A 25,066-nucleotide genomic window follows, 5' to 3' on the forward strand; every position below is an offset into this window, starting at 1 on the left:
GACGCTTTTATCCAAAGCGACTTACAGTCATGTGTTAATACATTTTTACGTATGGGTGGTCCCGGGGATCGAACCCACTACCCTGGCGTTACAAGCGCCATGCTCTACCAATTGAGCTACAGAGGACCACATTGATCTAAAGCAGTGGTTCCCAAACTGCGAGGGGTCAGCAGGGGGGTGTGTGAACAATTTGTGAGATGAAAAGTGCTTGTGCCCATAAAAATAGACGTGGTGCGCGCGTAGGGGGCACTAAAGGACACACTGCTGTATTCTACTTGACAGTGTTCTAATCTAGCCGATGATAATGATGTGTGCCTCTGTTCCTTGTTTAGTGAAAACATCCAGAGGCATGTTCAGTTCCTTGTAGCAGGGTACCCTACTGCTCAGTAGTATTGAACCTAGAGTACACATCACTCCAGAGGCGACAGTTGACCTTTCTAAAATTGAGTGTGTGGTGTCTTCTGATGTGTGTTTGTCCTCGGATTTGTGCATGTTAGGTTGTAAGCGTTTGTTAAGTTATAAGTGTGTGTCCTGTCTCTGTCTGTCAGGTCAGTCAGCAGGATGTACCGGCACAGTGGAGGCCATGGAGGAGGAGGTCCTCAGGAGGTGGAGCTAACAGACGAAGAGAAGGAGATCATCAACAGTGTTCTGGCTCGGGCTGAGACCATGGAGGCCATGGAGCAGGAGAGGATCGGGTGAGACAGAGAGCGAGAGAGGGAGCGAGGGGGTGGAGAGCGAGAGAGAGAGGGGGGAGTGAGGGGAGAGAGAGAGAAAAAATGAGAAACAGACAAAACTGTGTGCGTGCGTGCGAGTGTGTCTGTTTGATCTCACCTCTCTATGCGGTTGGCGACCTGTCTGGACAGAAGACAGCATGGACAGATGGTCAGTCTGGCAGTCTGATGTGTGTGGTGTGTATTTACTGTATGTGTGAGTGTGTGTGTGTGTGTGTGTGTGTGTGTGTGTGTGTGTGTGTCCGTTACAGGAGGGGGTCGCAGTTCCGGAGCGACCCACTAGGTGTCATCCTCCGACAACCTTAGGCACCCCCTCACTCACAGTCGGGACTAATCATCATCCTATTGGTGTCACCTGTGTCCATCTGTTAACCTGTGTATTTATGCCCTCACTTCCCTGTGTTCCCTTCAAATCAAATCAAATCAAATGTTATTTGTCACATACACGTGTTTAGCAGATGTTATAGCGGGTGTAGCGAAATGCTTGTGCTTCTAGCTCCGACAGTATAGGAATTTCTAACAAGTAGTATCTAACAATTTCACAACATATACCTAATGCACACAAAACTAGTAAGGAATGGGATTTAAGAATATATACATATATGGACAAGCAATGACAGAGCGGCATGGACTAAGATACAGTAGAATATTATAGAATAGAATGCAGTATATACATATGAGATGAGTAGTGCAAGATATGTAAACATTATTAAAGTGACTAGTGTTCCATTTCTTAAAGTGGCCAGTGATTTCAATAGGCAGCAGCAGCCTCTAATGTGCTAGTGATGGCTATTTAACAGTCTGATGGCCTTGAGATAGAAGCTGTTTTTCATTCTCTCGGTCCCAGCTTTGATGCACCTGTACTGACCCTTCCTCAGTTTTCTCTGCTAGTTTCTCTATGTCCAGCAGTACTACTCAGTGTTTGATCAGAGACCTATGTACAGGTACTTGAGAAGTGTTCTCCCTGTTTCGTTATTTGTTTCAGTCTTAGGTAATATTTCGTATTTTGCCTGTCAGCCGGTTTTTGGAGACTTATTTGCTCCACCTTTCTTTTATCGTGATAAGTCCGTTATTTTGTATTTTGGCTTCTGGACCACCAGTAAAGATCCTTGTTTCACCATCTCTGCCTACTGCCTACTGTATATCCTGCATCGCACCTGGGTCACACCTCACCCCAACCCTTACACGTGTCTATGTCTGTGTCTGTCTGTCTGTCTGTCTGTGTCTGTCTGTGTCTGTGTGTTCTGCAGGCGTTTTGCCACTAGGTTGGACAGTATGAAGAAGACAGCATGTGGAGATGGTCAGTCTCGCTGTCTGTTGTGTGGAGAGATGTTTGGCCAGCAGGGAGTCACCTCTGTACTCTGTTCCCACTGCAAGAAGGTAATTAGCACACATAATAGAGCTATGTACAGTCGTGGTCAAAAGTTTTGAGAATGACACAAGTATTGGTCTTCACATAGTTTGCTGCTTCAGTGTTTTTAGATATTTTTGTCAGATGTTACTATGGTATCCTGAAGTAGAATTACAAGCATTCCATACGTGTCAAAGGCTTTTTTATTGACAATTACATTAAGTTTATGCAAAGAGTCAATATTTGCAGTGTTGACCCTTCTTTTTCAAGACCTCTGCAATCCGCCCTGGCATGCTGTCAATTAACTTCTGGGCCACATCCTGACTGATGGCAGCCCATTCTTGCATAATCAATGCTTGGAGTTTGTCAGAATCTGTGGGGTTTTGTTTGTCCACCCGCCTCTTGAGGATCGACCACAAGTTCTCAATGGGATTAAGGTCTGGGGAGTTTGCTGGCCATGGACCCAACATTTTGATGTTTTGTTCCCCGAGCCACTTAGTTATCACTTTTGCCTTATGGCAAGGTGCTCCATCATGCTGGAAAAGGCATTTTTTGTCACCAAACTGTTCTTGGATGGTTGGGAGAAGTTGCTCTCGGAGGATGTGTTGGTACCATTCTTTATTCATGGCTGTGTTCTTAGGCAGAATTGTGAGTGAGCCCACTCCCTTGGCTGAGAAGTAACCCCACACATGAATGGTCTCAGGATGCTTTACTGTTGGCATGACACAGGACTGATGGTAGCGCTCACCTTGTCTTCTCCGGACAAGTTTTTTTCCGAATGCCCCAAACAATTGGAAAGGGGATTCATCAGAGAAAATGACTTTACCCCAGTCCTCAGCAGTCCAAAACCTGTACCTTTTGCAGAATATCAGTCTGTCCCTGATGTTCTTCCTGGAGAGAAGTGGCTTCCTCACTGCCCTTCTTGACACCAGGCCATCCTCCAAAAGTATTTGCCTCACTGTGCCTGCAGATGCACTCACACCTGCCTACTGCCATTCCTGAGCAAGCTCTGCACTGGTGGTGCCCCGATCCCACAGCTGAATCAACTTTAGGAGATGGTCCTGGCGCTTGCTGGACTTTCTTGGGCGCCCTGAAGCCTTCTTCACAACAATTGAACCTCTCTCCTTGAAGTTCTTGATGATCTGATAAATGGTTGATTGAGGTGCAATCTTACTAGCAGCAATATCCTTGCCTGTGAAGCCCTTTTTGTGCAAAGCAATGATGATGGCACGTGTTTCCTTGCAGGTAACCATGGTTAACAGAGGAAGAACAATGATTTCAAGCACCACCCTCCTTTTAAAGCTTCCAGTCTGTTATTCTAACTCAATCAGCATGACAGAGTGATCTCCAGCCTTGTCCTCGTCAACACCAATCACTGACATGATGTCAGCTGGTCCTTTTGTGGCAGGGCTGAAATGCAATGGAAATGTTTTTGGGGGATTAAGTTCATTTTCATGGCAAAGAGGGACTTTGCAATTAATTGCAATTCATCTGATCACTCTTCATAACATTCTGGAGTATATGCAAATTGCCATCCTAAAAACTGAGGCAGCAGACTTTGTGAAAATTAATATTTGTGTCATTCTCAAAACTTTTGACCACGACTTTAGAGTTTGGACAGTTATCAGAGGTCCAAGCCCTGTAGATCTCTGTGGTTTCTCATCTTATTTTGTTCAACTTACTATTTCTTGTTGCTTTGAGCAGAGATGATTCTGTCAGTAGTCTGGTATGTGCTCTTAAATCCTTTCTGTTCCTCACTTTGTCTAGCTCCCAAACTGTGCCTTCATCTGTCCTACACTCTTAGAAAAAAAGGGTTCCAAAAGGGTTCTTTGGTTGTCCCCATAGGATAACCCTTTTTGATTCCAGGTAGAACCCTTTTTGGTTCCAGGTAGAACTCTTTTGGGTTCCATGTAGAACCCTCTGGGGAAAGGAACCAAAAAAGGGTTCTTCAAAGGGTTCTCCTATGGGGACAGCCGAAGAACCCTTTCAGGTTCTACATATAGTGGGGAGAACAAGGATTTGATACACTGCCAATTTTGGAGGTTTTCCTACTTACAAAGCATGTAGAGGTCTGTAATTTTTATCATAGGTACACTTCAACTGTGAGAGACGGAATCTAAAACAAAAATCCAGAAAATCACATTGTATGATTTTTAAGTAATTAATTTGCATTTTATTGAATGACATAAGTATTTGATACATCAGAAAAGCAGAACTTAATATTTGGTACAGAAACCTTTGTTTGCAATTACAGAGATCATACGTTTCCTGTAGGTCTTGACCAGGTTTGCACACACTGCAGCAGGATTTTGGCCTACTCCTCCATACAGACCTTCTCCAGATCCTTCAGGTTTCGGGGCTGTCGCTGGGCAATACGGACTTTCAGCTCCCTCCAAAGATTTTCTATTGGGTTCAGGTCTGGAGACTGGCTAGGCCACTCCAGGACCTCGAGATGCTTCTTACGGAGCCACTCCTTAGTTGCCCTGGCTGTGTGTTTCGGGTCGTTGACACGCTGTAAGACCCAGCCACGACCCATCTTCCATGCTCTTACTGAGGGAAGGAGGTTGTTGGCCAAGATCTCGCGATACATGGCCCCATCCATCCTCCCCTCAATACGGTGCAGTCGTCCTGTCCCCTTTGCAGAAAAGCATCCCCAAAGAATGATGTTTCCACCTCCATGCTTCACGGTTGGGATGGTGTTCTTGGGGTTGTACTCATCCTTCTTCTTCCTCCAAACACGGCGAGTGGAGTTTAGACCAAAAAGCTATATTTTTGTCTCATCAGACCACATGACCTTCTCCCATTCCTCCTCTGGATCATCCAGATGGTCATTGGCAAACTTCAGACGGGCCTGGACATGCGCTGGCTTGAGCAGGGGGACCTTGCGTGCGCTGCAGGATTTTAATCCATGACGGCGTAGTGTGTTACTAATGGTTTTCTTTGAGAATGTAGTCCCAGCTCTCTTCAGGTCATTGACCAGGTCCTGTCGTGTAGTTCTGGGCTGATCCCTCACCTTCCTCATGCTCATTGATGCCCCACGAGGTGAGATCTTGCATGGAGCCCCAGACCAAGGGTGATTGACCGTCATCTTGAACTTCTTCCATTTTCTAATAATTGCACCAACAGTTGTTGCCTTCTCACCAAGCTGCTTGCCTATTGTCCTGTAGCCCATCCCAGCCTTGTGCAGGTCTACAATTTTATCCCTGATGTCCTTACACAGCTCTCTGGTCTTGGCCATTGTGGAGAGGTTGGAGTCTGTTTGATTGAGTGTGTGGACAGGTGTCTTTTATACAGGTAACGAGTTCAAACAGGTGCAGTTAATACAGGTAATGAGTGGAGAACAGGAGGGCTTCTTAAAGAAAAACTAACAGGTCTGTGAGAGCCGGAATTCTTACTGGTTGGTAGGTGATCAAATACTTATGTCATGCAATAAAATGCAAATTAATTACTTAAAAATCATACAATGTGATTTTATGGATTTTTTTTTTGACAGACCTCTACATGTTTTGTAAGTAGGAAAACCTGCAAAATCGGCAGTGTATCAAATACTTGTTCTCCCCACTGTAGCACCTTTTTTTCTAAGAGTGTATCATAAAAATAATTGTACAATTATGTGTATGTGTGTGTTTTTGCTTGCAGCATATGTGCAGTAAGTGTGGGATTCAGAACAACAGCCGGTCGTCATGTCCTGTTTGGGTCTGTAGGATCTGCAGCGAACACCAAGAGGTGAGAGAGGAGGGGGATAGAGAGAGATGGAGAAAGGAAAGGAGGGGTGGAAAGATAGAGAAATTATAGGTTGAGGACCAAATAATAGTAGTTTTAATATATACTCAACAAATACTCCTTCATAATAAATAATGAGAAAATTGTGTTTGCTTGTTTCCATTCACAATGAAAATGTAGGGTGGAGAGAGAAGGGGGGAGATAGAGAAAGGAGGAAAGGGAAGGGGGAGAGAAGGGTTCAGCTGGTTCAGACTTAATCACACTCACACTTTATTTTTGGGGTTTGCTTAGTCACCCCGTTACACAGTATTGTTTAGTGCTGACCCTGTGTTCGGTGAAACCTCTCCCCCAGGGAACCTTTAATTAAATGGCCCTACCTGTCAGTCCCCCCCCCTGTCGATCTCAATCTCGCTCTCTCCATCTAATTTTCTCTTTCTCTGTCTCTCTCTCCCTCTCTCTCTTTCTACATCTCTCTCTCCCCCTCCCCTCTCTCTCTCTCTGTCTCTCCATATCTAGATGTTGAAGCGTTCTGGAGCGTGGTTCTTTAAGGGCCAACCCCAGCATGTCCTCCCTGCTCCCCTGCCCATCTCCAGGCCCAGAGGGACGGGTAGAGAGAGCCCCCGTACCCAGACCCCTACCCATCACCAGCCCAGTACCCAGCCCTTTGCCCGTACCCAGACCCAGCCCAGCTACCAGCCAGACCCTGGTGCCCAGGACTGCACAGAGAAACAGGAGCAGCAGGATAACTGCTACTCCAACACAAAGAACCAAGGTGAGCAGTGGAAACAAGCATTAAGATTTCACGACTAGTTGGACATGTATGAGAGGTACAAGCAAAAGCTTTTAGTATATACACTACCAGTCAAAAGTTTGGACACACCTACTAATTCAAGGGTTTTTCTTTATTTTTACTATTTTCTACATTGTAGAATAATAGTGAAGACATCAAAACTATGAAATAACACATATGGAATCATGTAGTAACCAAAAAAGTGTTAAACATATATTTGAGATTCTTCAAATAGCCACCCTTTGCCTTGATGACAGCTTTGCACACTCTTGGCATTCTCTCAACCAGCTTCATGAGGTAGTCACCTGGAATGCATCTCAATTAACAGCTGTGCCTTCTTAAAAGTTAATTTGTGGAATTTATTTCCTTCTTAATGTGTTTGAGCCAATTAGTTGTGTTGTGACAAGGTAGAGGGGGTATACAGAAGATAGCCCTATTTGGTAAAAGACCAAGTCCATATTATGGCAAGAACAGCTCAAATAAGAAATGAGAAATGACAGTCCATCATTACTTTAAGACATGAAGGTCAGTCAATACGGAACATTTCAAGAACTTTGAACGTTTCTTCAAGTGCAGTCGCAAAAACCATTAAGCGCTATGATGAAACTGGCTCTCATGAAGACCGCCACAGGAATGGAAGACCCAGAGTTACCTCTGCTGCAGAAGATAAGTTAATTAGAGTTACCAGCCTCAGAAATTGCAGCCCAAATAAATGCTTCACAGTGTTCAAGTCACAGACACATCTCAACATCAACTGTTCAGAGGGGACTGTGTGAATCAGGCCTTCATGGTCGAATTGATGCAAAGAAACCACTACTAAAGGACACCAATAAGAAGAAAAGACCTGGTTGGTGACACTGTCTGTGATTTATTTAGAATTCAAGGCACACTTAACCAGCATGGCTACCACAGCATTCTGCAGCAATACACCATCCCATCTGGTTTGGGCTTAGTGGGACTATCATTTGTTTTTCAACAGGACAATGACCCAACACACCTCCAGGCTGTGTAAGGGCTATTTTACCAAGAAGGAGAGTGATGGAGGGCTGCATCAGATGACCTGGCCTCCACAATCCACCGACCTCAACCCAATTGAGATGGTTTGGGATGAGTCGGACGGCGGAGTGAAGGGAAAACAGCCAATAACTGCTCAGCATATGTGGGAACTCCTTCAAGATGGTTATGAAAGCATTCCAGGTGAAGCTGGTTGAGAGAATGCCAAGAGTGTGCAAAGCTGTCATCAAGGCAAAGGGCGGCTATTTGAAGAATCTCAAATATAAAATATATTTTGATTTGTTTAACACTTGTTTGGTTACTACTAAATGATTCCATATGTGTTATTTCATAGTTTTGATGTCTTCACTATTATTCTACAATGTAAAATGTTTTACAAATAAAGAAAAACCCTTGAATGAGTAGGTGTGTCCAAACTTTTGACTGGTACTGTATGTTAGATGTTGGGTATCGAAGACATGAACATTTCAAAATGTCATCTTCCTCTCTCTGTCTCATCTCAGAGCCCACTGATGAACCCCCGTACTCCAGCTCAGAGCAACAGGACCCAGAGGGCTATAGCTCTGCTCAGACACTAGGGGGTGTTGCTGTGGAGGAAGAGGTGGTGAAGATGGAGAGACAGTCGAAGTTAGGCTCCAGACCTCCCACAGCCAGGGGAAGAGAGAACACACCAGCTCCAGTTGACACGGTCACACCACAGGGTACCATTGAAGGGACAGCTCACCCAAATTACAAAATTACATGTTTTTCCTTACCCACCCTGAAAGCAGTTAATGGATAAGAAATAACTGCTTTGATGTTGTTTACCTACCCATTGCCACCAACCGCTCAATTGCATAATCCCTTCTACTTTGAGACTGAGACTGTCTAAATACCTGTATTTCCCTACCTCAGCCCCTGCACCAGAGGAGAGCAGACACCCTCACCAGAGGGAGGATAGAGCGCCAACTCCAGTCAGGGAGGAGAAACCCACTCCTGCCCCCAAACCCACCCCGGCACCACGCCCAGCCCCCGCTCCTGTCGAGGACGACGACGACAACGAATATGACTCTGATGAATCCAGTAAGTGTGCTTGTGTCCTTATATAACATTTACATTTTACATTTTAGTAATTTAGCAGACGCTCTTATCCAGAGCGACTTACAGTTAGTGCATACATTTTTTTTTTTCATACTGGCCCCCCGTGGGAATCGAAACCACAACCCTGGCGTTGCAAGCGCCATGCTCTACCAACTGAGCTACACGGGACAAATATTCATTTTTATTGATTTCAAACACTTGATTACTTCCTCTACCTTGTTACTAAACACGACCCTCTACATACTGTGTGCATACAGTAACCATCAATCTTTATTAGCCCGCTGGGAAATATGGTCCCCAAGAAGGGACATTGTAGACCAACCGTATGATACACATATTCTAATGCACACACACACTTCCTCTCTGTTGTTCTGTTATTATCTCTCTCTCTCTCTATCTGTCTCTCTCTCTGTCTCTCTCTCTCTGTCTCTCTCTCTCTGTCTCTCTCTCTGTCTCTCTCTCTCTGTCTGTCTCTCTCACTCTGTGTTGGTTGTAGTAACCAATCTGAGTATGACGTTATTTTGTTCTGTCCGCATCAGCCACCCTGGGGTTACTGGAGTTCACTCTGCATTATGAACAGGAGAACAATGCTCTGCACTGCAACATAGTCAAAGCCAAGGTATACACACATACTGTACACTGCTAGCTTCAGTGACATGCTTGAATGGTTCATCTTTAGGTTGATATTCTCTCTCATCTCCTGCCCTCTCTCTCTCTCTCTCTCTCTCTCTCTCTCTCAGGGCCTAAAGCCGATGGACTCTAATGGATTAGCAGACCCCTACGTCAAACTGCACCTCTTACCTGGAGCCAGTAAGGTAACTTCAATACTTCTGCTTGTAGTAGGCCTGTTTCTGTTGCCTGTTGACACAGACTTGTATATCTATAATCATGTATATCTATTCATCTTCTCTCCCCAGTCTAACTGTTAGCCAGTCTAATAAGTGTTGCACTATGTGAAAGTAACAAAAATCTTTCCCTCTCTCTCTCTCCATCTGTCTCCCTGTCTTCTGCTCTATTTCTTCCCCTCTGTTCCCCCCCCCCCCCATCTCTCCCTGTCCCCCGTTTCCCCCCCCCCCCCCCATCCACACAGTCTAACAAGCTGCGTACTAAGACCCTGAAGGGCACTCTGAACCCAGTGTGGAATGAGACTCTCGTGTACCATGGTATCACTGATGACGACATGCAGCGCAAAACACTACGGTAAATACAGGCAGGCTCGACCACACCACATAACACAACTGTATACAGTATACAGTATACAGGGCATTCAGACCCCTTGACTTTTAAAATGTTTTGTTATGTTACAGCCTTATTCTAAAATTGATTAAATAGTTTTTTTTCCCTCATCAATTTACACGCAATACCCCATAATGAAAAAGCAAAAACTGGTTTTTATAAATTTTTGCAAATGTATTAAAAATAAAAAACTGAAATATCACATTTACATAAGTATTCAGACCCTTTACTCAGTACTTTGTTGAAGCGAGTACAGCCTCGAGTCTTCTTGGGTATGACTTTACAAGCTTGGCACACCTGTATTTGGGGAGTTTCTCCCATTCTTCTCTGCAGATCCTCTCAAGCTCTGTCAGGTTGGATGGGGAGTGTCACTGCACAGCTATTTTCAGGTCTCTCCAGAGATGTTAGATCGGGTTCAAGTCCGGGCTCTGGCTGGGCCACTCAAGGACATTCAGAGACTAGTCCCGAAGCCACTCCTGCGTTGTCTTGGCTGTGTGCTTAGGTTCGATGTCCTGTTGGAAGGTGAACCTTCGCCCCAGTCTGAGGTTCTGAGCGCTCTGGAGCAGGCTTTCATCAAGGATCTCTCTGTACTTTGCTCCCTTCATCTTTCCCTCGATCCTGACTAGTCTCCCAGTCCCTGCCACTGAAAAACATCCCCACAGCATGATGCTGCCACCACCATGCTTCACCGTAGGGATGGTGCCAGGTTTCCTCCAGATGTGACGCTGGCGTTCAGGCCAAAGAGTTCAATCTTGGTTTCATCAAACCAGAGTATCTTGCTTCTCATGGTCTGAGAGTCCTTTAGGTGCCTTTTGGCAAACTCCAAGCGGGCTGTGTCATGTGCCTTTTACTAAGGAGTTGCTTCCGTCTGACCACTCTACCATAAAGGCCTGATTGGTGGAGTGCTGCGGAGATGGTTGTCCTTCTGGAAGGTTCTCCCATCTCCACAGAGGAACTCTGGAGCTCTGTCAGAGTGACCATCGGGTTCTTGGTCACCTCCCTGACCAAGGCCCTTCTCTCCCGATTGCTCAGTTTGGCCGGGCAGCCAGCTCTAGGAAGAGTCTTGGTGGTTCCAAACTTCTTCCATTTAAGAATGATGGAGGCCACTGGGTTCTTGGGGACCTTCAATACTGCAGAAATGTTTTGGTACCCTTCCCCAGATCTGTGCCTTGACACAATCCTGTCTCAGAGCTTTACGGACAATTCCTTCGACCTCATGGCTTAGTTTTTGCTCTGACATGCATTGTCAACTGTGGGACCTTATATAGACAGGTGTGTGCCTTTCCAAATCATGTCCAATCAATTGAATTTACCACAGGTGGACTCCAATCAAGTTGTAGAAACATCTCAAGGATGATCAATGGAAACAGGATGCACCTGAGCTCAATTTCGAGTCTCATAGCAAAGGGTCTGAATACTTATGTAAATAAGGTATTTCTGCTTTAATACATTTGCTAAAATTCTAAAACCCTGTTTTCGCTTTGTCATTATGGGGTATTGTGTGTAGATTGATGAGGGGAAAAAACAATGTAATCAATTTTAGAATAAGGCTGTAACGTAACAAAATGTGGAAAAAGTCAAGGGGTCTGAATAATTTCCGAATGCACTGTATGTGTGACCCACTGGGTCATCTGAAATTATTAGGAAATTATTCCATTTGAAATTAAATGAAAACGTTTACGTTGATATTGGCCTAGTTTAGTTCAGTGGCTCTCCATTTACATCAGTTGGATTTCCCCGGGCTAAAGGGAACAAAGAGAATAAAAACTGTTCTGCGATGATAAAAAAACGATGTAAAAAGAGAATAAACTCCTCTTCCTGCTTCCAGGCTGTCAGTGAGTGATATGGACAAGTTTGGACACAATGAGTTCATCGGAGAGACACGTGTTGCTCTGAAGAAACTCAAAGCCAACCAGAAGAAGAACTACAGTGTGTGTCTGGAGAGGGTGGTCCAGGTAAGAACTACAACAGTGTGTGTCTATGAGGGCACGCATGCAGGTCTGGAGACGCTTTTATCCAAAGCGACTTACAGTCATAACCTTTGCATTGTGGATACAACTGTTAATAATCTTGATATAAGTGATCTCACCCCAACTCTCCCTCTTTTCTCCCCCCTCCCCCAGGTGAAGAAGGCAGGAACAGGAGGCTCAGCCCGGGGCATGGCACTTTACGAGGAGGAGGTAAGACTCAACTGAGACAGGATTTACACCTGACACAGCACTCAGGGTTTACGCTTCACGTTCACACCTAAGATTTACACCTGTAACTCCAGAGATGGAACAAAATAGTAGCTGAATGCTGATGTCACATGTATTATTAATTTCCATTGAATTTAGTTGGAACTTTTTCTGCACCCATTAGGCTTCCTTGCCTTGCTATCGATTGTTGTCTACACAAGATAAATACCTTTCAAGGACAGGAGGCTGGTGAGGGGATGACGGCTCATAATAATGACTGGAATGAATTGAATCGAATGGTATCAAACACAAGGAAACTATGTGTTTGATGTGTCAATACCATTCCATTCATTCAATTACTATGAACCTGTCCTCCCCAATTAAGGTGCCACCACCCGCCTCTATAATATTTATCTCTGTTTATACTGTGACCCGTGGCCCTGTTCTATATTCCTGAAGAACATGGTTTCTAGTTTTACTGTCAGAATAACTTGCGCCCATAGTTGGCCAGACATTACGTAACTCAGATGATATAATGTGCAATGCCATTAGAAATTAGTCATACCCCTTGACTTATTCCACATTTTGTTGTGTTACAGCCTGAATTCAAAATGGATTTAAAAAATATATATATCACCCATCTACACACAATACCCCATAATGACAAAGTGAAAACATGTTTTTAGAAATGTTAGTAAATGTATTGAAAATGAAATACATAAATATCTCATAAATACATAAGTATTCACACCCCAGAGTCAATACATGTTAGAATCACCTTTGGAAGTGATTGCAGCTGTGAGTCTTTCTGGGTAAGAGCTTTGCACACCTGGATTGTGCAATATATGCTCATTATTCTTAAAAAAATTATTCAAGCTCTGTCAAATTGGCTGTTAATCATTGCTAGACAGCCATTTTCAAGTCTTGCCATAGATTTTCAAGCCGATTTAAGTCCAAACTTTAACTAGGTCACTCAGGAACATTCAATATCATATTGGTAAGCAACTACAGTATATATTTGGCCTTGTGTTTTAGGTAATTGTCCTGCTGAAAGGTGAATTTGTCTCCCAGTGCCTATTGGAAAGCAGACTGAACCAGGTTTTCCTGTAGGATTTTGCCTTTCCTTAGCTCTATTCCGTTTATTTGTATCCTAAAAAAACTCCCTAGTCCATTGGTCACCAACCTTTTCTGAGTCAAGATCACTTTCTGAGTCCAAAAGAAAGCTGAGATCTACCGCTCAGAAAAAAAAAACGACTTAAAAAACATAAGCCTATGCAACATGAATCTATTCAAAACAGTTCTGTAGCAATGAGGTTTGTGTAGTAGGTTACAAGCCCAATACATTATCACTATGCTTTAATTGCCATGCCAATGATGTTCTTCTCAGACAATTTAGAAATTTCAAAATGTTTGGTATATGGTCACACTGGTAATAGATCATTTGTTGTATTAGTTGTGAGGTACAGCTGAGTGAGCATAATAATGTGTTTATTTTTATTTTACTGGACTGATAGTCTGCATCTGATGGGAGGGAACTCCCCAACTCACCATCCCTCCACTCTCCCATCCTCTGCTGAGAAAAGGGGACAGTCTTCCAACTGATGGCGAAACTCAAGTCGCACGGCATTATTTCTGCCTCATGCACCAATTCATGTTGTTACTCCTATGACCAAAAAGTGAAATATTCCTTGATACAAAAAAAGACATAAACCGCTAATAATAGCAACGCAAGCTTATCGAAACACTTTGCTATACTCATTCATTACAGCTGCAGTGCTGTTTGTAGCGAGTGGAAGCATGGAAAATCCGTATTTTATCGCTAGTAAAAGTGTTGAACAAAGTGTTGACAGTACTGAATAACAACGTTAACATGAACATACTTATAAAAACAGCAGCTCTTTGCTGTATTCATTGAGTCTCTCTCTAGTCATGGTTTTAAAAGTGTTGAAATCTCACAGTATTAACTTTGCTGTGTGCTCGAGTCTTCTTTTTACAGCCTATGACTTGAGGAAACGATAGTTACCGGAGTGTAACTCCAGTTCTATGAGTGGAGCGGAGCCCCATAGGGGAGCTCTGCTCCTATTGGTTTACCCACTGCCTTAGCATCAGCCTGAGACAAAATTATGCACACACCTGCAGCCAATAGGAGTACAGGTGTCCCTATAAGAGGGGATGCCTCCCCTCAATCAGCCTCCCGATATATTTATCTTCAGCGAGACTAGAGAGGGTCGGCAGGGCCTTAAGTCCTATGGGGCTCCGCTCCACTCATAGAACTGGAGTTACACTCCGGTAACTATCGTTCTATATCGTAGAGCTCCGCCCCATAGGGGAGCTCTGCTCCTATTGGTTTAAGGCGGAGCGCAACGCTCCAAAATGTACTCCCTGCCGAGCCCAACACTTCCCATCGAAACGAAAAGGTCAGGCCTAGCAATGGCTGCAACCAAGTCCCGCAGTACTGCAACCACTGTATGACAATACAAGTGTCACAATATACTGCGTCATCGGTTAAAAACCCACCCCACCTAGTCCAATGGCAACACCAATGACTAGTGAGCAGATCACCAGAATACGGGCCATACTAATCTGTACTAGCAGATAGATGGTACCTCAATATCCTGTCACAATAATACCGACCACTAATGGAATGACACAAAGGGTCACTCTATATTGTGTACACGGTAGGCCGCCTCACTCAATCAATGGAACCCCGGAGATTAGTGGGCAGATTCCAGAACATGATTCATACTAATCTGAACAAGCAGATAGATGACGTCACATTCCGTCAAAATTGTTATGACCGGTCTAATAGTACCATAACCAAGGTTACTACTATTATCCCTCATCATTCCGCCTCAACCCAGTTATTCACTGGTGGGCAGATCAATACATGCCCTCTACTGTACTGAACATGTCAGTCAGGAGTCATGCCAAAATATGTCCTTCTATCAGTAGCGGACCTGAAAGAGACCTGTCTCCTCAGTCCTGCATTCCTCTCTCCTAGCTCAAGTCCTCCCCTCAGCCACACCAAGTACAGACTGAGCCAAAGAGTTAGAAGACATATCCAAGAGATAGAAACTGATAAATGGAGACTGTGACAACCATGACGCCGCTGCACATATATCCTCTACCCCTGTTCCTCTGAAAAGGGCAGTAGAAGCCGCTACTCCACGAGTGGAGTGAGCTCTTATACCCTGAGGCAATTGTCGCCCCGCTGCCTCATAAGCTGTCTCAATGCCTTTGCAAAGCCAATGAGACAAGCGCTGTTTTGAAAGTGGTCTACCTAGTGCAGCCGCACCGTGACACACAAACAGCTGAGGCGATGACCTAATCGCTGCTGTGCGCTCAACGTAACACGCCAAATCGCGCACTGGGCACAGGCGATGGAGCCTTTCCTCACTCCTCTCCCCATGAGGAGGGGGAGAAAAAGCCCACAGCTCCACGGTCTGTGATCTATATGAGCTCTTAATAACCTTCGGCACAAATGCTGGGTTAGGACGTAACACCGCTCTGCTCAGATCGCCATTAATGGCAAGGCAGTCGGGTCTCGTCGAAAGAGCACACAAATCACTAACACACTTAGCCATGGTCAAAGCGAGCAACAGTGCCGTCTTCATAGACAGCATATTGAGGGGTATTTGATTCAATGGCTCGAACGGCGACTTACATAGCGCTTCGAGTACCAAAGCCAAATCCCACTGAGGAAGCGTGGCTCTAGGCATTGGCCTAAGCCGCCGCGTTCCCAATAAGAAACGTTTCACTAGAGGGTGGCTGAAGACATTGTCTCTGCCAAACCCCTTGTGACAAGCTGAAATCGCCGCTGCAAACACCTTGATGGTGGCGGGCGATCGCTGCTTATCAAACATAAACTGCAGGAAAGAGAGAACACTCTCAACCTGACAGCTCATGGGGTCTACATTCTCTGTGACACACCACTGTGAAAAAACGTTCCATTTACTGGCATACACCCTGGAAGTGGAACTGGCACGTGAACCCTGTATGGTCCTGATTACTGAATCAGATAACCCACGGCGCTCTAGCCTGTCCCTCTCAGGAGCCAAGCCTTCAGTGGTTGGCCGATTATGGGCAATTGCCCTATCGAGCCCCCCGCCTGAGACAACACGTCCCGTCGATGTGGAATTGGCCAAGGTGGCGCAATCAACATCTGACTCATCTCCGCAAACCATGGAGCCCCTGGGCGATCGGGGGCTATCAATATTATTGACAGCCCTCCTGATCTCACCCTGGCTAACAGTGGGAGAATGCAGGACAGCAGAGGGAATGCATACAGAAGAACTCTCGGCCACGGGTGGTGCGCAAATGCGTCTCTTCCCAGTGGCGGTTTGTCCTGTTCCCTCAGAGAGAACCATAGGGGACATTGCGCGTTCACGCGTGATGCGAATAAATCCACCTCAGCTCTCCCGAACTGTTCCCAAATTTGGAGAACAATGTCAGGATGCAGACGCCACTCGTTGTCACGAGGACCCCCTTGCGACATGAGGTCTGCTCCTACGTTCAAGTAGCCCGGAATGTGTGCTGCTCTCAATGAGCGAAGGTGCTCGTGAGCACACAGCCACAATTCCTCTGCCGCCCGGTGGAGAGCAGGAGACCTGACTCCTCCCTGGCGATTTATGTGAGCTACTGTGGTCCGGTTGTCTGACCAGACCAACACATCGCGACCCCGAAGGGTAGACGCGAAGTGGGTCAGAACCAGTCGAACCGTTTCCCCAACTCCAAGAGGTTGATGTGGCGACTCCAAAGAGGCCACACAACTCCTATCGCTTGGGTCTGACATGTTCCTCCCCATCCAGTCAGAGAGGCATCTGTAAACACTGGAATGTAGGAGGACACTTTGCCTATCGGGACTCCATGCGTGAGAACGCGCGGGTCTCTCCAATAGTTCAGATCTGCACTGAGCGAGAGGGGAACCACCACCAACCGATGATGTTGACGCACTGGGTCTAGTCTTAGTTGGGCGAACCATCGCTGCATCCTGCGCATGCGCAGGAGTCCCAGCGGAACCACGGAATGGGCTGACGACATGAGACCCAAGAGTGACATGACCGACAGAGCGTGTGATTCGGACGACACTTTCTCAGGACTAGCAACAAGGCTACACTTCGAGGGTCTCATCATTACAGTGTCTAGCTGTAACCCCAGGTAGACAATCTGATGACTGGGCCAGGGGGCGCTCTTTTTCCAATTCACAGCGAACCCCAGACGTGTGAGATGAATCACTGTCTGTGTCGTGTGAGTGAACGCCAGCTTTGCTGACGGGGCGAGAACCAGTAGGTCGTGTAGGTAGGCTAGTAGCCTTATTCCCTGACGACACAACGGTTCCAATGCCGCCTCTACACACTTGGAAAACGTGCGAGGTGCCAGGGCGTACCCGAATGGCATCCTCGTGTATTCGTACGCCACCCCTTGAAAGGCGAATCGCAGAAACTTTCTGTGACACGGCTGCACCGACACATGAAAGTACGCGTCCTTTAGGTCTATGCTTGTACAAAATTATCCTTTCTGGAGACATTCCAGTAGACGTTTTGTCGTGAGCATTCGGAAGGGCCGTTTGGTTACGCTCTCGTTGAGAATGCGTAAATCCAATATCGGCCTCATTCCCACCGTCATTTTGGGCACCAGGAAGTAGGGCGAATATAGCCCTCTGTTCCTATGCTCCTGGGGAACTACTGTGACCGCCTCCTTCGCCAAAAGTTCCGTAATCTCTGAAACCAGAGCGGCCACTTTTTCGGGCGTTTTCATCACCGTCTCCACCACTCCCCTGAATGGGGGCGGGGTCCGATGGAATTGGATGGCATAACCCTTCTGCAACGTCTGGTCTAGCCAGCGTGAGAGGGTACAGCTTCGCCGCCACTGCCAGCAATGCAGAGAAAGCGGGCGAGCGCGAAGCTGTGGTACATTCAGTAGGAAGGACCTGTATTCCTCGACGGCCCTTGCAGCCGCTGTTCCCCAGCACTGAGGTGGTGGAACAGCCCAAGGCGGGCCTCCCATGAAAGGGAGAGGAAACATTAGCGCGTTCTGAGAGAAACGGGGGCGCCGATACGTTGGTTAAACATGTAACCGTAGTATTCCGGCCACCAGAAATTCTGGACGCCTCCTCCACCTCCTCCGTGTCCAGCTCGGTCTTACCCGTGGTTAAATGGGACAGAGCGGCCGCTAGGAGGGCAATGTTATTAGCTGCTGCTACAGCTTGGGCTCCCAACGTAAAGGACTTCTCTAACAGCTGCGCTGTGAGACGGTCCTTCTGTGTCGGCAAGGTGGCCTTCTTGGAAGAGGGCCAGGGACTCGAACCCGGTACGAGATACGCAGCCATGGCGCTCTCTAACCTGGGGATTCCCTTCGTAAGGCCCTGGTATCTTCCCTCCACTCTGGTGAATGGGAGGTACGATCTAGCCGGCGAACGCGCCGCCAGAGGTGCCTCCCATGAGCCCTTGATTTATTTAGCCAATGAAGGCATTGCTGGAGCCAGTGGCTCTGCCGCTCTCCTTGGCCGGGAATAGGGGCCGCCCTCCATTAAATCCACCTCCGGTGCGGAGGGAATAGGGGGCAGCGCTATTTCCAAACGTCTGGCAGCCCTCTCAATGAGTCCGGGAAAATCCGACCTCAGAGAAGCTGCAGCGAAGGACAAGGCTTCTGATCTCTCAGAGCCTGTGTCGTCATCGCCTAGGGAACTGCAAGCCCTCTCACTCTCCAAGGGAAAGGGGGGCTTGAACGTATGGGTCAGAGCGTCGGATTGTTCCATCGGAATATCCGCCTCCTCCCCATAATCTCTGTCATCTCCTGAGTCGGCGCAATCCGATGATGCCTCTGAAGCAGAGGCTAGCACCGACAGCACGTCCTCTAGAGGAATATCCTCCCTGAAAAACGCCCAGCGCTGTTCCTCTCCTTTAAAGAAAGGAGGGCGCAGGAGGCGCAATTAGGGGGATTGCTGATGCCCTCCTTGGCGTGCTGAGAACCCAAACACACGAAACACATGTCGTGGGAGTCTACAGCCGCCATGGAGGAGCATTGGCATTGAGCTCTGAAAAGAGCTTTTGGGGGTGGAAAATCTCCAGGTGTGCTCATTGTAAGGACGACGTAGATGATCTGGAAAATCGACGCCGTTTTCTTCGTCCTGAGTCTTCTTTTCGTCTCTTCGTGGCTTGTTCAGTCTAGTCCAGTCGCTGAAGATAAAGGGAGGCTGATTGAGGGGAGGCATCCCCTCTTATAGGGACACCTGTACTCCTATTGGCTGCAGGTGTGTGCATAATTTTGTCTCAGGCTTATGCTGCCTTAGGGCAGTGGGTAAACCAATAGGAGCAGAGCTCCCCTATGGGGCGGAGCTCCACGATATAGAACTGTGCAGACACCGTGATCTGAGCTATCTGATTGGCCATCGGTAGGCCTGTAGGTGCACTTGATTTACACTCTGGGACTGCCCGGTATGTGGAGTTCTAACTTCAGACACATGAAACGGTTCAAAATGTGAACACTTTACCTTCCCAGCGCTATGGCTGCTGAATCACGTGCACCTACCGCCAACAGCGCGAAACGAATGAAAACAATTGGAACGCAAGGCTTTATCGTTGTTGTTTTTTACAGAAATGTTTGGTGATCGACTACAAATATTTGTATTCTGTACAGGCTTCCTTCTTTTCACTCTTATTTAGGTTAGTATTGTGGAGTAACTTCAATGTTGTTGATCCATCCTCAGTTTTCTGCTATCACAGCCATTAAACTCTGTAACTGTTTTAAACAATGGTGGGAAAAGTACTCAATTGTCATACTTGAGTAAAAGTAAAGATACCTTAATAGAAAATGACTCAAGTAAAAGTGAAAGTCACCCAGTAAAATACTACTTGAGTAAAAGTCTAAAAGTATTTGGTTTTAAATATACTTAAGTATCAAAAGTAAATGGAATTGCTAAAATGTATTTAAGTATCAAAAGTAAAAGTAAAATGTATGCACTCACTAACTGTAAGTCGCTCTGGATAAGAGCATCTGCTAAATGACTAAACTGTAAATGTAATTTGTAAAAGTATAAATCATTTCAAATTATATTAAGCAAACCAGACTGCACAATTTTCTAGTTTTTTTTATTGACCGATAGCAGGGCCACACTCCAACACTCAGACAAAATTTACAAATGAAGCATTTGTGTTTAGTCAGTCCGCCAGATCAGAGGCAGTAGGGATGACAAGGGATGTTCTCTTGATAAGTGTGTGAATTTGACCATTTTCCTGTCAAAATGTAACTAATACTTTTGGGTGTCAGGGAAAATGTATGGATAAAAAGTACATTCTTTTCAATAGGAATGTAGTGAAGTAAAAGTAGGCAAATATATATAAATAGTAAGATAAAGTACAGATACCCCAAAAAACTACTTAAGTACTACTTTAAAGTATTTTTACTTAAGTACTTTACACCACTGGCGGTTGGTGACGTTTAAGATGAGGGAGGACAATTTATTTTTAAATGAGCATGGTCTTATTTCTATTACAGCATATTGGATGACTGTCATTCATATTCCATTCACCCAGCTCAATGTAACTTCGATAGATTTAGGCTACTACATGATACTCACATTTTCCCTATACCCATCATGAGGTTGCTACAACCTAGCCTATGAATGAAAGTTTACAACGTAGGTGCACAGGTCGAGAAAAATGTTTGAGTAGTCAAGGTGACAGACAGTGACACATTCAATACCGCCTTGCACACACTTGCCTGCATCTAGCTGATCTAGGGTGTAATAATTAGTCCAAAAGTTGCAAACGTGAGTTTCTATTGGACAAATTCAGGTATGTTTATCCCTGTTTCGTTCCCTTTGCTTCCGTTTAAGGAACGTGTGGTGTCGAGACAACGATGCTGATATGCTGTGTAGACAAGAAATCTGCTGACACTGTACCTGATTATAAAGGTTTATTATATCAAAGGTTCCAGCGTCAATTTACAGATTTCTGCAGAAATCCGGAGAACAACTAACCCAATCTAAAAATGATTATTCTCCCAGTCCTTTGTTCAAACATGGTATTTATCCTATGTAACATACAGTGGGGAAAAAAAGTATTTAGTCAGCCACCAATTGTGCAAGTTCTCCCACTTAAAAAGATGAGAGAGGCCTGTAATTTTCATCATAGGTACACGTCAACTATGACAGACAAATTGAGGAGAAAAATTCCAGAAAATCACATTGTAGGATTTTTTATGAATTTATTTGCAAATTATGGTGGAAAATAAGTATTTGGTCACCTACAAACAAGCAAGATTTCTGGCTCTCACAGACCTGTAGCTTCTTCTTTAAGAGGCTCCTCTGTCCTCCACTCGTTACCTGTATTAATGGCACCTGTTTGAACTTGTTATCAGTATAAAAGACACCTGTCCACAACCTCAAACAGTCACACTCCAAACTCCACTATGGCCAAGACCAAAGAGCTGTCAAAGGACACCAGAAACAAAATTGTAGACCTGCACCAGGCTGGGAAGACTGAATCTGCAATAAGTAAGCAGCTTGGTTTGAAGAAATCAACTGTGGGAGCAATTATTAGGAAATGGAAGACATACAAGACCACTGATAATCTCCCTCGATCTGGGGCTCCACGCAAGATCTCACCCCGTGGGGTCAAAATGATCACAAGAACGGTGAGCAAAAATCCCAGAACCACACCTAGTGTATGACCTGCAGAGAGCTGGGACCAAAGTAACAAAGCCTACCATCAGTAACACACTACGCCGCCAGGGACTCAAATCCTGCAGTGCCAGACGTGTCCCCCTGCTTAAGCCAGTGCATGTCCAGGCCCGTCTGAAGTTTGCTAGAGTGCATTTGGATGATCCAGAAGAGGATTGGGAGAATGTCATATGGTCAGATGAAACCAAAATATAACTTTTTGGTAAAAACTCAACTCGTCGTGTTTGGAGGACAAAGAATGCTGAGTTGCATCCAAAGAACACCATACCTACTGTGAAGCATGGGGGTGGAAACATCATGCTTTGGGGCTGTTTTTCTGCAAAGGGACCAGGACGACTGATCCGTATAAACGAAAGAATGAATGGGGCCATGTATCGTGAGATTTTGAGTGAAAACCTCCTTCCATCAGCAAGGGCATTGAAGATGAAACGTGGCTGGGTCTTTCAGCATGACAATGATCCCTAACACACCGCCCGGGCAACGAAGGAGTGGCTTCGTAAGAAGCATTTCAAGGTCCTGGAGTGGCCTAGCCAGTCTCCAGATCTCAACCCCATAGAAAATCTTTGGAGGGAGTTGAAAGTCCGTGTTGCCCAGCGACAGCCCCAAAACATCACTGCTCTAGAGGAGATCTGCATGGAGGAATGGGCCAAAATACCAGGTGTGTGAAAACCTTGTGAAGACTTACAGAAAACGTTTGACCTGTGTCATTGCCAACAAAGGTTATATAACAAAGTATTGAGAAACTTTTGTTATTGACCAAATACTTATTTTCCACCATAATTTGCAAATAAATTAATACAAAATCCTACAGGCCTCTCTCATCTTTTTAAGTGGGAGAACTTGCACAATTGGTGGCTGACTAAATACTTTTTTACCCCACTGTACGTCGACACAAACACTTGCATTATCTTGATGACGTCTGGGTTAAGAGTCCCTTCCACTGGCCATGGTTGTTCAATGTCAGGCCAACATTTATTCCATTTTCCAGATAACCTTGCAATACCATTAACTAGAGGATTACTATTTTGTACTACATCAACAGGAGTAATTACTTTCATAGTTTTGATGTCCTTTTTCCCCATTGTAACAACTCTTTTATATTCCTTTATTGTGAATTATTTTATTATTATTATTATTATTTTAAACCAATTAATTAGTAAACCCAAAAAACTTTAAGTTATGTAGCTTATCATTCCCTCCCCATTATTTTTTATTTTTTATAATTATTAATTTCTTAATTATTATTATTATTTTAATTAATTATTATAAATTATTATATATATATACATATATATATATTTTTTTATTATTTTTTTATTCTACCAAGTTATTGATTAGTGGCAATCTTACCACATCCGATCAGGAAAAGTAAAGGAAACTAGTCAACTTCAGAGCAATCAAAAAAGAAAGACCTGTAATCCAGCAACACCACAGCACCCACAAACCAATTGCTTAATAAGCACCCAATCACCTTAATTTTACAGAATAATCTCAGTGCTGGATTTCCAACACAACTCTAATCAAAACAACTCATGCACAAAAAAAACCTAATGTGCAATTCTCAATTACATCAATTGATCAGTCTGTTGCCAAGTCCCTGCTAAATGGTCACAACATGAAATATTCTATGCATACACAATGTATCTATTATATTCTGTAAGGGAAAGTAAGTTTGTGGATAGAACAGTACTGGCCTTAATTGGACTGGATCCGGGGCAGCACACGCTGTCGCGTGACGCACTGGTCAGCACCTCCTCTCTCTCTGTCTCCTCCTTCTCGTTTCTCACATCACAGAAGAACAAAAGAAACAGACAAGAATTTAGTCTTTTATGCACTCACTGGGTTATTTCAACCATACAATACCCTTTTAGACATACCTATGTTCACATTCGCGCTAAGAAATAAGCAAACAGCTTAACTCAGGAATATTATAAATAGCGCAATAATATTTTTATTTATTTATTTATTTATTTTTATCCGTCAACATAACTCTTATTTATAAATTCAATGGATCTCAATCAAATAGTTTCATAATTAAGCAACAGCCACTTAACAAACAGAATACTTTACTTGTGTGTATTCAAAGTCCCCCTCCTTTTTCAACTCTAAGTCTGCGTCTCCCAGCAGCTCAGAGCAGGCAGGGGAGTGGCACACTCACTCCACGCAACTCTAAATTCCTAAAATCCCACACATGCGCAGCTCATTCACCAGTGCGATTTCATGGTGAGAGGAGCTCCCGCAAGCAACTTTTCTCTAAGTCAAACAGTAGACAGACCAGCTGTCCCTCCGTTCTTTCTAACACAGACAAACAGGAACACTGAACAAAACACACAAACCAACACAAAACATAGAACACAAATCCTACTTAGAAGTTTCTTATCTTCACTTATTCTAATCTGCAGATTTATAGTTATTTTCTTATCCATTACAAATCATCTCTATACAATCATAACGTCCTCCCGGGGTGCTCATAGTTTTTTAACAATTCTGGAAACGTTCTCTCAAATGGAGACTCATAAGGTTTTAACCGTAACGTTCTCCCGGGGGGCTCATATATTTTGAACAATTCTGGAAACGTTCTCTCAAATGGAGACTTATAAGGTTTTAACCGTAATTAACATATTTCCTTACAAAAAACTAAAACCCCTGTTCTCAACCAAAACATATATATGTATATATCTCTAACATAAAATCTTATCATAGCATGAGTCGACACACAGCTGGAACACAGCAGAGACCTCCCCATGTACACACACGCATAGGCTCTCTTTGTCTCACACACACACACATAATCAAACAAGAATGCATCCGTTCATACAATACTCTAAAGCATGCTTACGTCGCTCCTTTTTTCCATTATATTCCTTCCTAAATTTCTGCTACCTTGAGTTGCAGATATTCAACGAGAGGCTACATCAGACATATACCTCGTCAACTATATTCCGAGAGGTAACATGCAATTGTATGTGTATTCTACAATCACACAGTTCCCAGAACTGACCCGAAAGTCAACCTAGTGACTTTCCTAGGATTTGCGGCCCATCTTAATGATCGCCTTATTTGAGGGCTTCCGTAGATCAGCGACGTCCTAACAGTATACTTTTTTCCTTATTTCCTTTTCTTATTCCTTCATTCTATTCCTGGACACTCTTTTAATTTTATTCAAGCCAAATATCCCTGTGCCCAGTGTTATCAATTCCTATAGATACTCCTGAGTGGCGCAGTGGTCTAAGGCACTGCATCGCAGTGCTAACTGTGCCACTAGAGATCCTGGTTCGAATC

General features: G+C 44.7%; 1 protein-coding gene across 1 annotated transcript in view; it reads left to right on the forward strand.

The window, feature by feature from the left end:
- Window positions 1-561: 561 nt before the first annotated feature.
- Window positions 562-25,066, forward strand: part of LOC311127311 (rabphilin-3A-like) — a gene marked incomplete at both ends in the record, with an annotated part of 31,563 nt that continues 7,058 nt past the window's right edge. The window contains 11 exons of the mRNA XM_084159121.1: window positions 562-695; window positions 1,982-2,111; window positions 5,722-5,808; window positions 6,322-6,577; window positions 8,113-8,310; window positions 8,504-8,671; window positions 9,229-9,308; window positions 9,430-9,504; window positions 9,780-9,889; window positions 11,754-11,880; window positions 12,049-12,105. Of these exons, the coding sequence (XP_084015247.1) occupies window positions 562-695; window positions 1,982-2,111; window positions 5,722-5,808; window positions 6,322-6,577; window positions 8,113-8,310; window positions 8,504-8,671; window positions 9,229-9,308; window positions 9,430-9,504; window positions 9,780-9,889; window positions 11,754-11,880; window positions 12,049-12,105 (1,422 nt within the window). The remainder of the gene's footprint in view (window positions 696-1,981; window positions 2,112-5,721; window positions 5,809-6,321; window positions 6,578-8,112; window positions 8,311-8,503; window positions 8,672-9,228; window positions 9,309-9,429; window positions 9,505-9,779; window positions 9,890-11,753; window positions 11,881-12,048; window positions 12,106-25,066) is intronic.

Source organism: Coregonus lavaretus, assembly GCF_964263955.1.
Source record: "Coregonus lavaretus genome assembly, chromosome: 4".
Lineage (NCBI taxonomy): Eukaryota > Metazoa > Chordata > Actinopteri > Salmoniformes > Salmonidae > Coregonus > Coregonus lavaretus.